Source organism: Marmota monax, unplaced genomic scaffold, assembly GCF_021218885.2.
Source record: "Marmota monax isolate L192 unplaced genomic scaffold, Marmota_monax_Labrador192_F-V1.1 WCK01_AAM20220418_F8-fsc00003, whole genome shotgun sequence".
In the NCBI taxonomy this organism is placed as follows: domain Eukaryota; kingdom Metazoa; phylum Chordata; class Mammalia; order Rodentia; family Sciuridae; genus Marmota; species Marmota monax.
In genome coordinates, this window is record NW_026694084.1 from 34099041 (window position 1) to 34117034 (window position 17994).

At 44.8% G+C, this 17994-nt stretch overlaps 1 protein-coding gene across 5 annotated transcripts in view; it reads right to left on the bottom strand.

Annotated features, from left to right (window-relative positions):
• Window positions 1–17994, bottom strand: part of Asap1 (ArfGAP with SH3 domain, ankyrin repeat and PH domain 1) — a 324201-nt gene that overhangs the window by 47817 nt on the left and 258390 nt on the right. For all 5 annotated transcript variants that reach the window (XM_046464612.2, XM_046464614.2, XM_046464613.2 and 2 more), the window contains 3 exons: window positions 16337–16406; window positions 5969–6056; window positions 3826–3874 (listed from right to left, as the gene is read on the bottom strand). In XM_046464612.2, the coding sequence (XP_046320568.1) occupies window positions 3826–3874; window positions 5969–6056; window positions 16337–16406 (207 nt within the window). The remainder of the gene's footprint in view (window positions 1–3825; window positions 3875–5968; window positions 6057–16336; window positions 16407–17994) is intronic.

The window sequence follows — 17994 nt, forward strand, 5'->3', positions numbered from 1 at the left end:
ATAGGGGTCTAGTCTCATTCTCATGCGTGTGGATAACCAGTTTTCCCAGTACCATTTGTTAAAAAGGCTCTTTTCCCCAGTGTATGTTTCTGGCATCCCTGTCAAGAATCAGATGACTGTAGATGCATGGGCTTGTCTCTGTGTCTTCTATTTTGTACCATCTGTATGTGTCTGTGATTATGCCAGTTTCTGCTACTACAGCTTTGCTGTATAATTTGAAGCCAGGTATTGTAATGACTAAAAAGGACGGATTTCACCAAAATGCTAACACTGGTTGTCTCTGAGTGATTTTCTTTAGGAAAAAACTGATGAGGAATACCTTGTCTCTACTTTTATGTAATTTTCCTAATCTAAAATAAGTTTGTATTACTTTAATGAATGAGGAAGAAAAAGCCAAAGTTTAAAAAAGATAATGAAAAACATTGCCAGCCACTGGCTTCAAAATGAAAGCTTGTCTTCAAAACGTCATATGGAGGTTTAGAACTGAGTATGTTGGGTATGGTTTTTTTTTGTTATTTTGTTCTATATATTGTAGGATGAAGCTGATACAAAGCAAAGCACCATCTACAAAATGTTAGACTAATAGCGAAATTTGAGAATTAAAATTAAATGCTTGGAGCACTGGCTTGCACATCACACCGTTGACTCTAGGTGGCGCTCACCTTCAGGACATCATGACACACCTGAATAGCTTCCCTTTTCTAAGGAGATGCAGAAAACACTTCAGAACCAATGTCTAGGAATGGGCAGGGCACGTGATACATTTTAAATTAAACAGTATCTTTAATTATTTAGTCAAGTTAGAAAACAAACTGTTTTCTTAAAAAACAATTCAAGAAGCTGGTGTGACAGGACTAGCTACTGTGCAACTCACTGGCCAGACTGCTGTTAATGGTCTCCCTGCTGACAGCAGACATTTCCAGTTTGCTTTCCTCAGGCACCATGACGTTCGGCTCCTTAATATGGACCAGTCTCTACCATAGGCCAAGGACTTATGATTTTGAAACAAAATTCCCCGAGAGCCTGTAGGCTGGGGTTTAAAATACCTTAAAGATGAGGCAACAGAAACCAGGACAGTTATGTGACTTTCTCAGGGCCCTGCAGCTGGACTGGGAAGGCTGGGAGGAAAGCCATTTTGTTGGCCCCCTTTCAGAATTTCTCCCATTATGCCACATTTGTCTCTTTACCCCAAGGTTCAGGATAAAAAAAAAAAAAGAAAGAAGTTTGTCAGGATAATCAGAAAAAACACATTTAAAGGACAATTAAGTCTCCAGGGAAGTAATTCAGATTTGATGGAATTAGAGTGGCTATATTTCAAAAGGGTCAAGAGTCAAAGTAACTACTTCTGACAATATGTAACTTTTAAATTATTTTAAAGTAACAGACATAAAAAAAGTCTAAGCAGCAGTACAAAATTGTATTTTAATACCTTAAAAATAACTTTGAGTTTTACAAGATCAAAAAAATAAATTGCCACCCTGTGAGGAGCTTCACACATTTCGTCCTCACTCGCAAAATCCTCACTCTCCTCAGCTTACTGAAGAGATGGCCGTGGCCCCATACTTTAGGGGAAAGGCGCTGGTGAGCAGAACCTGGAGCAAGGCCAGTGCTGGACTTGACACTGCCCCCTTCCTTGGTCAGAAAGAATTTTTTTCATTTAGTTCCACTGGACACTTTTTTGCACTGGGTCAGAACCCAATGATTCAGTGAAACTGCCTCTATGTGAACCTGGAGGTAAAAAAGAACTGAGGCTTCCCTCTGGGCACATGATTTCTTTGTGCAGTTACCTCCTACATCACTCAAAATGAAGCCTCCCGCCTCTACCTGAAGAGGCTGAAGTGCAAAATGTGTGGCAATTTCATGATGGACAAAGCTGAGTCCCATGGGCAGGAAACCAGTCACCTAACAAAATGGGGCTGAACTGCCTCTAAGCCCCGAGAATCAATAAGACACTGGAGGCCTGGATTTATACAGAAGGCCACAAAGATGAGGTGGACACCTCCTGACCTCACGTGAATTTCTCATTTGTTTTCCAGTTAGAGCTCTGAGGAGGGGGAGAGAGGGAAGAGAGGAATCAGAGAAGTTCAGGAAGCAATATTCCCCCGTGGGTTTGGAATTCTGATTGGATTGAAATCCTGGTTTACCAGGACCCTGGCCACAGGCACACTGTGCCTGTTTCCTCATCTGCAAACTAGGGATCAAAGTTCCTCCTTCCTGGGGTTGTGACCTACTTAGCACAGTAACCTCAATAAACATCAGCTCTCTGAATCTGTGGGTGGAAGGCAGCCCTCCTGACAGGGTCCCTTCACATCTGGTTCCTGAGTCACACTCTCCTCTGCCAACTCTGTGCTCGGAACATCAAACCCGGGGGCCTCTCCCTGCTCTGCCTGTTGCTTCTTGCCGTCAGGACCCTGCCTGCAGGGCAGAGTGCTTACACCCTTCCATGCCTGCCAGAGCCAGCACAGCTTATCCTCCTCTAGAATGTCACTTCCTCAAGAACCTCAGAAGGTGAGCACCCCGAGTCTGCTTCCCCCCAGTAGCCCTTGTGCTTAGCGCCTGCTCCACGTCACATGGCTCGTGTCTCCTTCGGGGCAGGGCTCCGCTACATTTCTTGTTGTGTTCTCAGTGCTTTGCACTGTTCTTGGTATCTCAGTGGCATTTAATAAGTATTCAGGTGGACGAATGGGTGCACAGAGCTGGCTCTTCCTTCTCTGTCTCCCTAACCTACCTCTCCACTTTATTCTCTTTGACTGTATTTCCCAACTCCACATGCCTTTTACCCATTCCTAGTCTCTTTCTGATCCCTTTACCATTTCCCCTCTGCCACAGGGAAAGAGAAAAATGTTGCACCCAGTTCACTAAACAATGTCAGAGACAGGTCTTTGGGAGGTAGGCAACCCTGCACAAGATGCCTCCGAATGGACAGAAAACGGCAAAAACTTCCCAAAGATGTTTTGGTAACCAAGATGTCAATTTGTATTTCCTATTAATTATATCCATTATATACATAAATAAATGAGAATAATGAGAATAATGCTGCAGAGAAGCACGTGAGAGAGTGAATGAAAGAGAAGAGGTGTGTGAGGCACACTGGGTGTGAAGGGCACCTGTGGCCCTCTGGGAAGAAATCAGAAAAGGAAAATGACAATACTGATTGCCATGGATGGGACAGAACTTTGAGAGTTTGTGAAACTCAGCCTACATTACCTTGGGACTTGCCAGAAATGAGAGAAATCTGAACAGCATAAAGGTCAACTGCCCTCGTTAGCACCAGGGCTGTGAGCAGCTGAGAACATCATAGCTGTAGACCACCTTCCGCAGCCCAGGGCAGCCACAGGAAGGTGGCTCGGGAATGCTCCCAGTAGCATGTGACCACAAACCTGGCTCTTCCCAATGCAGTGACCCAGGGAAAGGGGGCCTGCCAGTGTTCTTCCTCAAGGACAGACTCCCCTGCCCTCTTGTAGGCACAGTAAAGCATCCAGGCACACTGGCTCATGCATTTGGCCACCAAACACTGAGCAAGGCCTTTCTAAGTGTGGGTGACATGATTAAAAGACAAGTAAGGTGCAGCCCTTGTCCTCAGGAAGCTCCTGGTCTCCAGAGGGCCATGGGTGAGCACAAGAGGACAACAGTGGGGGGAAGCAGCCATGGGCACAGAGGAGGGAGCAATGACCCCGGAAGCAGAGAGGCCTGGGCCCAAAATGGCAGGAGGTGTCAACGTTTACTAAGATAGGACCGAGCACCCCAGATGCAGGAAGAAGCAAAGTGTGGGAAAGGAGCTTGGAGAGCCAGGAGCGGTTCCTACTAACTCTACAAACTACTTACGCCACATAATCCTGCTCATCTTCTGCCTGAAAATGATACGTCCTATTATCTAAAAGAAAAGAAAAAGAAAGTGAAACCTCAGAAAGCATCATCATTCAGGTATAACGCAGCTCTTTAAAGTTCTAGGGAAAAAAAAAAAAACCCATCCAGCAAGAGTCGGAATCTAAGATTATTTTTTACATCATGCTTTGCCAGATGCACAGTTTGCTCTGTCAATATTATTGTTCTCAAGTACCAGAGGAATATAATAACACAAATACCATGCAAACATTAGGCACCTCTTCTGAAACAAAAGTGAGAAGGGAAGAGGTCCCATCTGGCCAGGTGGGCTTTGGGGACAAAATGCAGAGTGTGGCATCTCCTTTTCAGCAAGGATTCACCAGCCACTTCTCCATGGCTTAAAAGCCCCCTGCAGGGCGGCTGCTGCCCACTTTGCCCCAGGTGTTGGGCTGCCCCCTGCTTTCTTCTCCAGGAAGAAAGGTTCAACTTTGCCACTCAGGAAAGGGAGGATGAGGTGTAAATTGGCTATTTGGGACAGATGTCCATGAGAGAAGTGCTTTCTTAAAACCTAAGATTTGCAAGATGCTTCAAGACATTCAGGGTGAAATAATATTTACTGAGCACTTTCTTACATGACTGCTCTGGGCTGGGTGCCCTCGTCCTTCACGAAAAAGACAATGTGTATGTTCAAGTACACACATGGGTAGGAGCACTTCACGGCCCTGGCCAAATCCCCACCTTATTGCTGTGTGACCTCATCCAAATCACTGAACCTCTCCTAAGCTTAGTTTTTTTCTCTTCTGTAAAATGGAAAACTGATAGGGCTTCTGTGAGAGTTAGCCATAATGTATTAAAAGTATCTGGCACATTTAGATGCTCAATAACTGACAACTATTATTAATAATCTATGGGTTCTCCTATCTAGGGGTTCTTGGCTTTTTGAAACCATATAATTTCAACTTTTCCTATTTCCTTCTCATTAATAACCCAAGAAATCTCCAAGTCATGAAAATCATGGGAATCTAAACTTTACATGATGCTGTAGAACCCAGCTCACACTACACCTGAAGAGCCTCATGACAGACAAACTCCTAGATCGGACTGTTTTTGAGTCTGCATTCATGGAACTGCAGGGCAGGAAGGTAGTTTGTGCTTCCACACAATCATGCACTTCAGCTCCTGGCCTGCTCTGCTGGGCTCTGACAGAGGAGGGACAAAACCTAAGGCTGGCACTGTAGGATTTCGGGACAGTGGTGAGTCACTTCATTGGCCTTGCTGGCCTCTCCCCCTGCAGAAGGAGGTGTCCCCTCAGCTGCAATGTGGCCAGCAGGTGCTCCCACAGGAGCTAACTTAGCAGAACAGCACTCCCCAGCTGCTAGTCACCGTGACAGCACAGGCTACAGGGTGTGTGTGGGGGAGGTTATTATGCCGTCACCTCAAGGGAAAAGTAAACTCTGAACCATATGGCATAAGGAAGTGAGGGGATACAGTGACAGTAATTCATGAAGTTTGAAGGCCATCCTGCTTGGAAGCAAGACGACTTTTCCTCGAAGAGTCTGATTTTGCAGGGATATAACTCCAGGCAAATTAGCTGTATGGTATAGTGCTACACATGCCTTCCCAAGTCTACATTGACCCCCAGGTGCACTTTAAAAATCACAGAAGGGCTTTAAAACCCCTATGTCAGGACCTCACACCAAAGAATCTTTGAAATCCAGAGAAATGGGAACATACTTGGAAACAACTCTCTGAGGAGATCCAGCTGTGGACTAACTGCACCAGGACAACATACAAATGCATACTCTTCATATTCCTAAACACGGCCACATCTGACACTGCTATGCCTTCCCAACTGTAAGAGGGCTCGGTGCAAATTAAGTGACCTGAGAAAGCCAGGCACAGTGGCACATGTCTGTAGGCCAGCTACTTGGGGGCTGAGGCAGGAGGACTGCTGGAGCCTAGGAATTCAAGGCCAGCTTGGGCAACAGAGCAAGACTCCATCTAAAGGTGCAGGAATGACAAGAAGCTCCACCATGGTGACCTTGGATTCCTGCTTGGAAAAGCTGCTTCAGGATCCAGATGATGGACATCTGCAGGTGTCAGAACCCACAACAACCTACCAAAAGTGTTCTAAAGGACTCACGTGAAATCAGGTCAAAAGACTTCTTGTCCTCGGCGTTCGGTTTCACCTGGCAGGTAAGAAGGTTCAACTTGGCTGGCTGTCTATTGGACTGGAGAAAAGAAAGCAGAGATGTTATGTGTAGCACTGCCCTCTCGCCTGCGGACCGTGCCCGCAGCACAGCATGCAGTTCACAGGGCCTGTTGAGTGATGCAAGAACACATTTTTAGCAAGGAAGAATAGACACCTGGGCACTGCTGAGTGTACTGCAAGGCAACACCCGATCTGCAAGTTTCTGTCCTCAAATATAAGCAGGTAGGTAAAGTCTTGATTTACTGCATTAGAGCTCTGAATCTCATCGAGAAGGAAAATATTTAGGTGCCCAAATAAATGTCTGTTAACTGCACACAGGGATCCTGGTGATTCATCTTACGGGAATAGGAATGATTGATTCACTTCACTTCCAGTGAAGACTGGGCAGAGTCCCTAGAAATGCACCTTCTAGAACCTATACATATTCAAAACACACAGCTGGCAGTATCAAGATGGTACCTTACAGTGACATGTAGGGGAGCCGCAGTACATTTACTGACTCAGAATGACCCCAGTAATCAAACATCCCGAACCTGATGTCCCAGGAATCCACATTACATTACTTCTCTCAAACGTATGGGGGTGAGTCCCAGCTGGGAGTCACTGCTTTATCAGTCCCATATCTGCAGAGAGAACTCTGAGGATTTCTCTTCACTCATGAGCACGCCTCTCGGCCACACACATAAAACAGACCTGACATTAGCCAACATGCTACCTAGGAGTCTCACCACACAGACATTCCAGCTCTCCTGCCTACACTTGTGCATGGTCACCTGCTGGCCAATGCTGACATAAGGACCCTGCTTCCTGCAGGGGCTGAAGAATAAGTCACCTGAGTGCCTGAGTTGGGCTATGTTTGGATACAGAAGCTTGTGGGAGCAAGCAATGGAGCTGTCTGCTCTGACCTGCTGCCTGCCCTGGCTGAGAGTCAAAAATCCCCAAGTTTCCACCCAAGGAATGCCAAGTATTTAGGCAGACAGAGGGGAAGAGGGACAGAGAGGTCCAAAAAGCCCCAAACAACAGAGATGGAACAAAGTCAAGACAATTAGCGATATTCCGCATCTCTCCTAAACAACAGGCCCTCAACGATTGTGTTGACCTTCCTGTACTCTCGGACCAAATTCAAGATCCTCCCCCTCTGTGATTTCAATGACACTAGACACAGAAAACCATGTCCCTTATCCCCTATTGGTTCCAAAGCAAACCATCTCAGAAGAGGAGGTGAGATCCCAAGGAATTTCATGATCACTGCATTTACCCTTGATTTAGAAATGCAACTAGGAGTGCAGTATGGGTGATTCCTCCCTAGGAGGGCACAGTGCTTGGGAAATGGTTCCTGTGCTCCAGAACTGGCTGCTGAACTCAGGCAGGAGGGGAGGGGACACGGGCCTGAACCCTGTCTTAGAAGAGAACTGGGTCTCAAACTCCAAAGCTGGCATCTGTAGCCACACACCAAGCCCAGCCCATGGTAAAAGAAACTGCTAGTCCTACATCTCATCTCTGGATGTTGATAAAATTGCCAGGTTTCCCATATGAATGACAGCGATGTACAATGATCTGAAAAGGAAGTGACCCAGTTAATGGTGCAAATCTTGTTCCACTTTGAAACCCACATTTAAAGAAGGATGTAGAAAAGCTTAGGGAGATGGAGAGATGATTAAAGGGATAGGAAGTGGAAACTCTGAAGATGGGTTGAAGGCACTGCTTAGTCCAAAGGAAGGTGGCTGGGGGTGACTTAATAACCACCTTCAAGTTCACAAAGGTTGTTACTGGAAGGCTGGGCAGCTGTTTTCCATTTGCAGAAATGAAAATAAATGTACTTAAAAAATTGTAGAAAATTTGAGCCAGGCATGCGGAAGAATTTCCCAAGCTTTAAGTGACAAAGTACAACAAGAGGTTTAAGGATTCTTAAGTAGAGAAATTTGTCTTGGAAAATTTTAAGAATTTTGACCCTCTTCACATCTGAATGTGGCAGAGGGTTAACACACTGATTTCTTATTCTTCCCAAATCTAGAGTTCTCTGGTGTGTGTATGTTTTTCCCCCCATATACCAAATAACAGATACAATATCTTTTTTAAAGGAAAAACCCTTCAGCTCAATATTAATTGCATTCAAGCAGGTTAAAGAGTACCACCCACCTCTCACTCCTCGGCACTAGTTTTCTGGAAAGCTTTGGATGATAAGGGTCTGTTCCAGTTGGAGTCATTCATGATTGAGCTACAACTTCAGTGGCAATGGATTATCTCGCTTCCCTCAGAAGCCCTTTCAGCAGCTGACCCAGTAGTGCTGAGCCCGCCAACGCCAGCAAGGGAAGTGGTGGATCAACCAAAGCCCAGGGACAAGGCGTCAGGCTTGGAGACCACTGTGGTAAAAATAGTCATTCCAGATGTTTGTCCAACTTCCCAAAATTCAAAGAACTTTCTTGACATTTAGTACTAAATTATAGGTATACTGATTAAAGAAGATGTAATCTTCTCTGGGGTTTCAGCATAGAGTAAAATCAAAGTAAAACTAAATGACTTGCTCTGGGCTACATCAGGGTGGGATGGTTTAGGAAATACTTTCATATTGTTTAAGTAAAGGCAGAAAAAAAAAAAAAAGAAAAAGAAAAACTCACGGACAGTTCAGTGCATGGAGTCCCTTGCTGTTGAGCATTCTTGTCCCACTCTGAATAAAAACCAATCTGTACCCTGACTTCCAGGTGCCACAAGAGGCCCCTTCGACTGACTTCAGCTCCTACCATGGTGGAGGGCCTGGCCCTTCCTGCTGTCCAAGCCAGCCCACATGTCCTCAACTCCCGCCTCCCTCCCTTCAGGGCTCACCAATCAGCATGTCCACAGGGGACTGTTCCTGGGCCCCTCTTCCCATGGCGGTCCTTCTTACCCTACCGTATTTCTTCCTGGCTCTTATCTCCCCTTTTTGCTTCTTGTCTTTCTTCCCATCAAGGGTACACTCCCCCCACCCCCTACTAAAATGTGCCGGGCATACAGGGGTGTTCAAAGTTCTCAAACGAAAAGACTACATTCAGGTGCCTTAGTACATTTTCCCTGGGAGGGAAGTCTTATAGGTATTTTTTACTAGATGAAGAAATTGAGGCACACAGAAGTGACATTCCTAAGATCTCTCAGAAAGGAAGTGGTTTGAGTGGCTTAGAGGCCCTGCTCCTCTTCTGCTTCCTCCGTGGAGCACACCTGGAGATACAGCAGTATGGCCTTCCCAGACATAGAAATGCCGGGATGTCCCCGCACTAGAGCTCCTGAGAAGAGTAAAACTTACAAGTCAACAGAGCAGAAGTTCCAAGATTAACTTCTATCTTAATATCTTCTCAGGTTATTTGATTCTCACTCAAGTATTTACTTTCATAACTGATAAATTTTAGAACATAAAATAACTACTCATTCATATGACAGATGTTAAGTTTCTACCACATTCTTAGCACATCTGAAAAACATGAGGTCCATACCCTCAAGCGGCTCTGAGAAACAGACCTGAATGTGTTCCAGAACATGCCTGATGCCCAGGGAGTCCTGGAGCCCCAGCTCTTGGGTGTACACTGGAGGCATCCTGGACCTTCCAGTGAGGACCTCGGGGAGGAGGGAGTAGGACCAAGCCAGATGAGTGGAAAGAGTGTGGAGGTGCAGGTAGAAAGGCCAGGAGCGCAAGGAGGGACAAGAGGCCCCAGGTGATGCTGAGCAGAGAAGCAGGTGAGGCACTGCACAGGGTGCTGAGGGATTCCATTCCTAGAGCTGTGGCAACCTGCAGAAGGAAGCTGAGCAAGCAGTGACCAATCAGACCTGCCTTGCAGGACGTGGCTGTGGAGGAGGTCAACAGCAATTCAGAGAGGAGGACAGAGGAGTGGCAAAGAAGAGTCTGAATCAAAGTTAGAGCAGTGGTGCCAGAGGCTGGGGATGGCTAAACAGGATTTCAAATGAGTGACTCGAGTAACCGCGCTAGGGTGTGCGAATTACCCAGAGCAGGCCTTGACGACAAGCAGGGGAAGGGCAGGTGCTCGTGGGTAACACCTCTTTCCAAGGCTTTGAGAACTTCTTCTCTAAACACAAGTGTCACACCTGTCAGCTGAAGATTTTATGGTCCTGTTCCAGGCTCTCTTCTGAGCCTGTCCTTTGACCGATTTTAGTTTTCAATAAAATAATGCATAGACACTGGAGAAAAATGAAGAGACAGATGGAGGAAAGAGGAAACTCAACATCACTTGTTAACCCGACTTTTATACCCAATGATCCTCACAGTTATTACCCTGATGTTAACAAGGTGCATGCCAGGTGCCCCCCCTTTTTGTATCCATTGATTAAACCTGTACTTACTGTTTTATAAATGCTTGTTTTCTTAACACACACAGATGTATTCTTTTCACATACATGAGTGGACTAAAAAGCAATCAAGGGTCAGGAAGGTGGGGTAAACTGATACATGTACAAAAGAGGCAAAGCTGGGAGTGGAACAAGTCTCTAGACACTCATCACACTGTTTCTCTGTCCAGGTAAGACGTGGAAAATTTGCCAAGTAGAAAATATTTTGTTCCTCCTTTCCTGGTTCTTCCTGCTCTTGACTGGCCAGTTCCTTCATTTCCCTCTGGATCACATAACAGGCATGCCAGAAACTCTGTTCCTGACAAGCTCCACATTCCAAAATTACTACTCTTGTGGCCAAACCAAAGTTCCCTATCCCTTTAGTGATCCTTCCTGCAGCTAAGGAGAGAAGCAGGTGATGATCTAACCAAAGTACTTCTCTAGACTATGGAAGATAATGAAGGCCCTAACCTCCTAACTTTCCAATCACTTTAACCATGGGACTAATTTCCAGTTTTCAAGAAACTCTCTATTATTGCAGTAAGGAACTGTTACATTTTTATCCCCCCCCCGCCCCTTTTCTGTTGGTGCGTTATAGTGGTACATACGATGGGATTTGTTACGTATTTGTACATGCACACAATATAACAACACAATTTGGCCAATATCACTCCCTAGCACTTCTTTTCTCCCTCACCTTATCCCACTCTCTGGTCCCCTTCCTCTAGCCTATTGATCTTCCTTTGCTTTTTATGAGATCACTCTCCATCTTTTTCTTTTTTCTCTCTAGCTTCCACATTTTAGAGAAACCACGTGACCCTTGACCTGCTAAGTTTGGCTTATTTCATGTAACATAATGCTCTCAATTCCATCCATTTTCCCACAAATGACATTATTTCATTCTTCTTAATGGCTGAATAAAACTCCATTGGGTACAGGCACCACATTTTCTTTATCCATTCATCTATTGATGGACGCCTCGGCTGGTTCTAGAGTCTGGCTATTGTGAATGGTGCTGCTATAAACATGGCATGTGCATATCACTATAATATCCTGGCTTTAATTCTTTAGGAGTGGTGTAGCTGGGTTACTCTACCTTTGGGAGAATGTAGATCCTCTCAGGATCAGCATTAAACAGTGCTTTAATATAAATAGGGGGAAAAAGTTGATCAGGGCTCTGGGTAAGAAGCTCTTGTGGGGCTGATGCTATTACTGCATCTGACAACTGTGCTCTTCATCCTTTAAAGCATTTCCACAAACATTTATTGAGGGCTTATTTGCCAGTATAGAGTTTGGGTCAGTAAAAGAAGAATTTTGAAATTCACATTTCCTAACTGTAGTAGCCTCTTTGATCCCTGCCTTGTTCTCTAATAGGAGTTAGACACCAAAAACCTCCTGACCTCCCATATTTATAAAAAATGCAATGATAAAACATCTGAGCCCTGGTATGTTTTTTTAAGGAACATATTCTCATTACACTTTGTCAACTGTGTTAGATTAATGTTTCTGTGACCCAAATGCCTGACAATAAGAACATGAAAGATTTTTCTGGCTCACAGTTTCAGAGTACTTGGTCCATACTCGGCTGGCTCCAAGGGAAACATCATGGTGAAAGGGCTTGCCAGAGAAGAGCTGCTCAATCTGGCAGCCAGGAAGCAGAGAGAGTAAGGGGCTGGGGAGAGCATGAGTCCTGCGTCACACCCCCAATGGCTTAGCTCCTTCAATCAGGTTTTGCCTGCAAGGAGTCCATCCAGCCACACAGGTTAGTCCACTAATGAGGGCAGAGCCCTCCAATCACTGCCTAAAAGCCCCATCTCTGAACCTTGCTGCATGTGAGAACCCGGCTTTCAGTACACAAGCTTGGGGAGATATTCCAGATCCCAGATACACTGTCCACAGAGCAGGCAGTGAGTGGCTGAGAATGTCTACCAGACCCATCTCATCCTCACACGAGGTCTGTCCTTCAGAGCAAGGGCAGTGTCTCTTGACAGGTGTGTGGCATTTACCGTGCCAAGGGTTCCACGAGTTTGTTTAATTAGCACAATGGCCCCATCAGTAAGCACCACCATAGTGCCCCACATTTAACAGATGAGGAGCCAAGGCACAGAGAGGTTAACTAACTTCATCTTAAGGTCACAGCTAGCTCCAGCAGAGCATTTGATGAAGGCCGAGCGTTTTTAAATAACTTTACTTTTCTGTACCAGGGAGGGTGGGTGCAGGGCAGCACGAAAGCAGGCTGATTTCAGACGGCAAGGCTTTTGTTTTCTACTTTCGAAATTGTAAAATCAGGATTTTCTTTCTTCTTATCCCTGAACGACCAACGGCATCTTCTGTAACCAAGTGGATATGTTTTCTTAATTTGTGGGCTCTACATTAATGAGGTTCTTCTCTACTGGCTTTTCTACTAGAATTACAGAGCTGCACAGGAAGCACCAAGAATGACACGCTGTGTGTGGGACCTGCAAGGCAGGGCTTTGAGACCACAACCCTCACAAGCTGCGAGGCCTGAGGTTTTGATCTGAAGGCTCTTTTTAAATTTAATTCTTCAATTTCATCCTTCCTTCTTCATTTATGAAACAAGTTTCTTGCAGGAGTTTCCTCTAATCTCTGTTCAACATGAAAGCAGGAGAGACTTATCTGGCAGGTCCTTAAATCCTAGGAGGCATTAACTCTCTGACACCCTTGTTATTCCAGAGGATTTGCCAAAAGAAGAAATCAAGGCTGCAATGCTTGATCTTCTCTGATGCCCACATGAGAGACTGCTACACAATACCTAGCTTTAATGGAGTCACACTTTGGGAACTGAGCTTCTGAAAGTTTGGTATGTCTGAAGCAATGTTCTATTAATTTAAAAAAGCAATTTATTCATATAATGAGGTACCAAGGAGAATGGAGGGAAGAAACCTCACATGGAGGCAATCAGACCTGGCGTCTACAAATGGAGCCAGGAGCAAGCACCTTAGCCCCTCTGAGCTCTTTAGCATGGAGAGAGAAAATAAAGCTGTTTTTGCTGTGGCAATGAACTCAGGGATGCAGGACAAGGGTCCAATGCTCTGCTTCCTTGTGAGAGGTGGCCCAGGGTCTGGAATTCAAATCTGGCTCCAGCACTTATTGGTTACGTGACTTTCAGACTTCTTCCTGTTAAAATGGAGATGACCTACCTCCTTGTGAAGGTGTAATGAAAGGCAAATGGAAAGCATATGTAAAGGGCTGGCATGCAGGGAGTGTCTCAGACTGTTTTATTACTACACTGAAATATTGGAAGCTAGGTGTCTTATGAAGAAAAAAGGTTTATTCAGCTGACAGTTTTGGAGGCCAAAAGTTCAAACTGCATGGTGCCAGCTCTGGTGAATCCCCCCCGGCTGGCTACACTGCCTCCTGGTAGATTCCATTGTGGTGGCAGTGTGTGAGAGGGGGATCTCATGGACAGACAGGAAGCCACAGAGCAGCACAGCGGATAGGGGACTGAACCTAGGGGTGCTGTGCCATTAAGTTATATCTCCAGTCCTTTTAAATATTTTTCTTTTTAGTCAGAGTCTTGGAAGATGGCTCCATTTCCAGATCAGTCTAATATGCTGTCAGGGCAGAGACTCACTAGGCTCACTTAGCCAGGGGCAGCCTCTTCCAACAGTTGTAACAGTTCATTGAGATGCAAGTGATATGGGTTTTCCTCTGAAATAAACTATGTTGATGCTGCTAATATGTAATCTTGGGATTCAAACAGTGAAAAGGAGAAGACCCTTCATCAGAATGCATAATAGTGAAAACCTCTACTGGGTGTATTATTTAGAAGGACAGATAACCTATAAGGTGTAAGCAGATACATTTTTAAACTTACATTTTATAGAACTTGAATTTGTGAAGCCCTCTTGTAAATGTTAATGTCTTCATTTGCAATAGAAGCCTATAGGGATATCCCACAGTGACCCTGAGTTTGGAAACACTTGTTTTTTCATATGTCCAAATACCTCTACTGGTACTGACACAGCCTTTCCCACCTGCTGGTGAACACAGCTGTGGAGAACATTCAGTACCTGTGCCTTTGCACCTGCAGCTACCCCCACCCCACCCCACCCCACCCCGCCATGCCATGGAGGATGGAACCCTTGATTTAGCACTTACTAGGCAAGTGCTCTACAACTGAGCTATAGCTCAGCTCAGCTGCATTTGAACTTCATTCATGAAAGTTGATTCTGGTATTTTGTCTAAAAGAAAGAAGGGAGAGTTCCCAGGTCCCAAGGGCAGGAGGGTGAGGTGGTTGATACTGTGATATGAAAACTGGCACTACCTCAAGCAGGCGGAAGAGACACAGAATAGAAAATTATTATTGAAATAGGGGAGCAGGCAGTTCAAATAGAGATTAAAATAATACTGGTTCAAGAAATAATATTAGTTCAAGTTTATCCTCGACTTCTCCTTTTCTGTTATCCAGCAGATAGACGGTAACAGCTTTCAGAGTCCTACTTTCCCTTGAGTTCCTTCCTTGAACATGCTGTTCAGCTCAGGAGCAGAGGCTCCTCTCCCCCCTCGGCAGGGCTGGCTGCTCTCCAGCTTTAGCATTAAATGCCCAGAAAGCCTCTCTGCTCACACTATCGCAGCCGCTGTGCCATCATTTATCATGGCCTCCTGCATTCTGCCCCTACAGTCCCCACCCTTTGTTTACTCCAAGCTCCGGGAGGGCAGGGCTACGGATTCATCACTGCTTACAGGATCTAGCCCAGTGCCTGGCTTAGACAGCTACAAACAAAAACATTTCAATGAACAAAGTGTGTCCTCTTTATATTTGAGAAAACCAAAGCCTCCAAAAGCTTGAAGAGCTTACCCAAGGCTCTACAGCTTGTCAAAGGGTGGAGCCTGGGTCTAACCAGCTGCAGTTTGCCCTCTTTGAAGTCACAGTGTTGCTTTCTAATCCACTGACGAAAAAATTCTCTTTTCCCAGTGACAATGGGGACAAAGAGGTGGGCTCAGAGAGAGTCTAGAACAGCCTCAGAGCTGTAAAGGCCAGCCATGGGCAGGAGTGAGTTCCGATCCACTCAGGGACAGGAGCGGTCCTTTGCCAGGCTCCCCTGTGCTTCCGGAGCACTTTCAGTGCATGCTTCAACGCCCCAGCAGCTGACTGTTATCTCCAGAGCTCTGCATAGGTCCAAAAGCAGTAGTCCTGGGGAGATGTCCACTGATTTGAAGAGCCCAAGGACAAGCAGAGACACATCGAATCCCTGCCTTAGTGAAATGCCCTGGGAGGTGACAGAACTGCAGTTAAGCCTAACGGGCAGAAATTAAATTTCTATGAGAAAATACTTACTCCGAACTGGCTTTGTAACGTGTAAGGGAGTAAAGGGAGTAAGGGTACAAAAGAATTCCAATAAAGCACAATTTAAAATGGAGGTAGTAACACATTAGGGAAGACGACAAACAGTTCAGATAGGGAACATGCACTGAGCACAGTCCTGCCCCTCGTCTGCTATAATTACTCATAATCAATGAACTCATTTCACCTTTACAAATGCCCATCAATCAGGCACTGTCAAGGGCTCCCTTTTATCTAGGTGGGGAATCCTCGCCTGGATTCAGCATCAGAGACAGAGCTCAAGCTTGGGTAGCCTGTCTCCCAGGTTCTGGAAGCAACAGCCCCCAGCTCAGCTCACTGAGGTGATAACAACCATTGAGCTCAGGAAACACTTTTTGTGGTCCAAACTCTCTAAAGCCTTTAAATTCATTATTTTATTTAATACTTTATGTTTATACTGCTTTTAGTAAAAAAAAAAAAAAAAAAAAGGTTTCTGGGGGTGACACAGAAGGACATAGGCTACCACCACAGGACAAGATAAAACCAATGTTTTGTAAGAGAATATCCTAAATGATCTGACCCAAATCCACACAAAATGATATGTGGGCAAAACCTTACTGTGGTTACATCACCTCAGGAGCTTTCTGGTTCAGGAGGCTGAAAGTGTAACAAACAGGCAGAAAAACCACAGACACACTTACAGTTGCGTGTGAGATGGTCAGAATTCCATTCTTGACGGTGCACTTCCTCCTTTGCCACACTTTCCGGATCCTAGGAAGCAAGCCCAACAGAACTGTAAATAGTGTCTGAGTCATCTGGGACATAGAGTCATATGGTATGATGAACAAGAGTTACAAAAAACCCCACTCCAAAATTAAAAAATCCTGACCCCCCTTAAGTTACATAAATCAGAAAATTCTGATTGCCTTTTATACCCCAGCTAGAGGGTAATTCAGACAGGTAGGCATAACACAGATGCTCATTACAACACTGTTTTTGAGGGTGAAAATGAGAAACAGAAATTACAGAAATTTAATAGCAGGAGGATGAAAAATCAATTATAGTTACAATATAGGTAAAAATACTATTCTCTGGAAAGGGGGCCCAGACCTATATTAGGCATTATGTTAGTAATGCTTATAACCATATCTGTCAATCTTTTACCAAAAGACTCTATTAGCTGATTAATTCTACAATTAGATGAATTTTTAAAAAGTTATGAAGTCTGTCATGCAGGAGAAGAACGGGGGTGAGGCTGCCTCAGATGTAGGAAAATGAGCTGAGGGTCCAAGGCACAAGATGATCTAGTTTTGGTGACTCGTACACCTCCCCTTTAGGGGTCTTCCAGTGCTAAAATGATGCCAGAGCCCCTGGAAAGAGAACTGTTCCTGATTCATACAGGAGTCAACTCTGGTCAAACCATCTGAAGGAGCTGTGATACACATTTTGAAAAAAAAAAATGATGATGCTGAAGATGGAAACCTCCAAAGAGAACTAATTTCAACTTGGAGTTTCCTGTGAAGCTCCAGGTGCGATTAAGAGGCTGAGTGTCGGGCAGAGCTGTGCACGCGCAGCAGGTGCAACTTTGCTGCTTGGGACCACTTCCCCAGGGGAGGCAGAAATGGGCAGGGAATAGGATTCCCTGGGCTGGGAGAGGGCTGTGTAGGCCTTCTGTTGCCATGGAAACAAATGACACCAGAGAGGACCATTCTATCTTTCCCAGATCTTTAAAATTGTAACTTGCATTTTCTTTTCCATCATAAATTAATACTCTAAGGAAACTGCCAAAACATGGATTTAAAACCAACACAGATAACACTGTCATCTTATATATGTAACTACCAGAAGTATAGTTTGTTCCAGAGCATGTTTTTCAGAGCATGATGAGAATTTGACTCCATTTGACTAGATGTAAACTGAACACAATGCTCAAATGCTAGTCTCCTCAGGAGATAGTTTAGAATCACTAATTGAGAACTATCCTCAAATCACAGCTAAATCACAAACTTTCTTTTGCAAGTACTAACTAGGATATTAGTGCTAATATCTATCAAATGAAAATGCCTGAATTTGGTTAATGGTTCCAGCTATCTATAAGTGGTTCTGATCTTGTTTTACTCTCACAGAAGCTTGTGAAGATGGGAGAGGCAGTCCCAGTACATTAAGCCAAAGCCAGCACCATCCTTCCTAGGAACACATTTCAAAATACCAAACCACCAACTCGTCAAACTACTCAACCTTGGGTAAACTCTCCCTGCTCAGTTTACTCATTTTATTTAGTTAAGCTTTTATACATCAGTTTTTCTTATGTGTATTAAGGAATCATAAAATAAACACCCATATTCTCTTGCACAGCTAA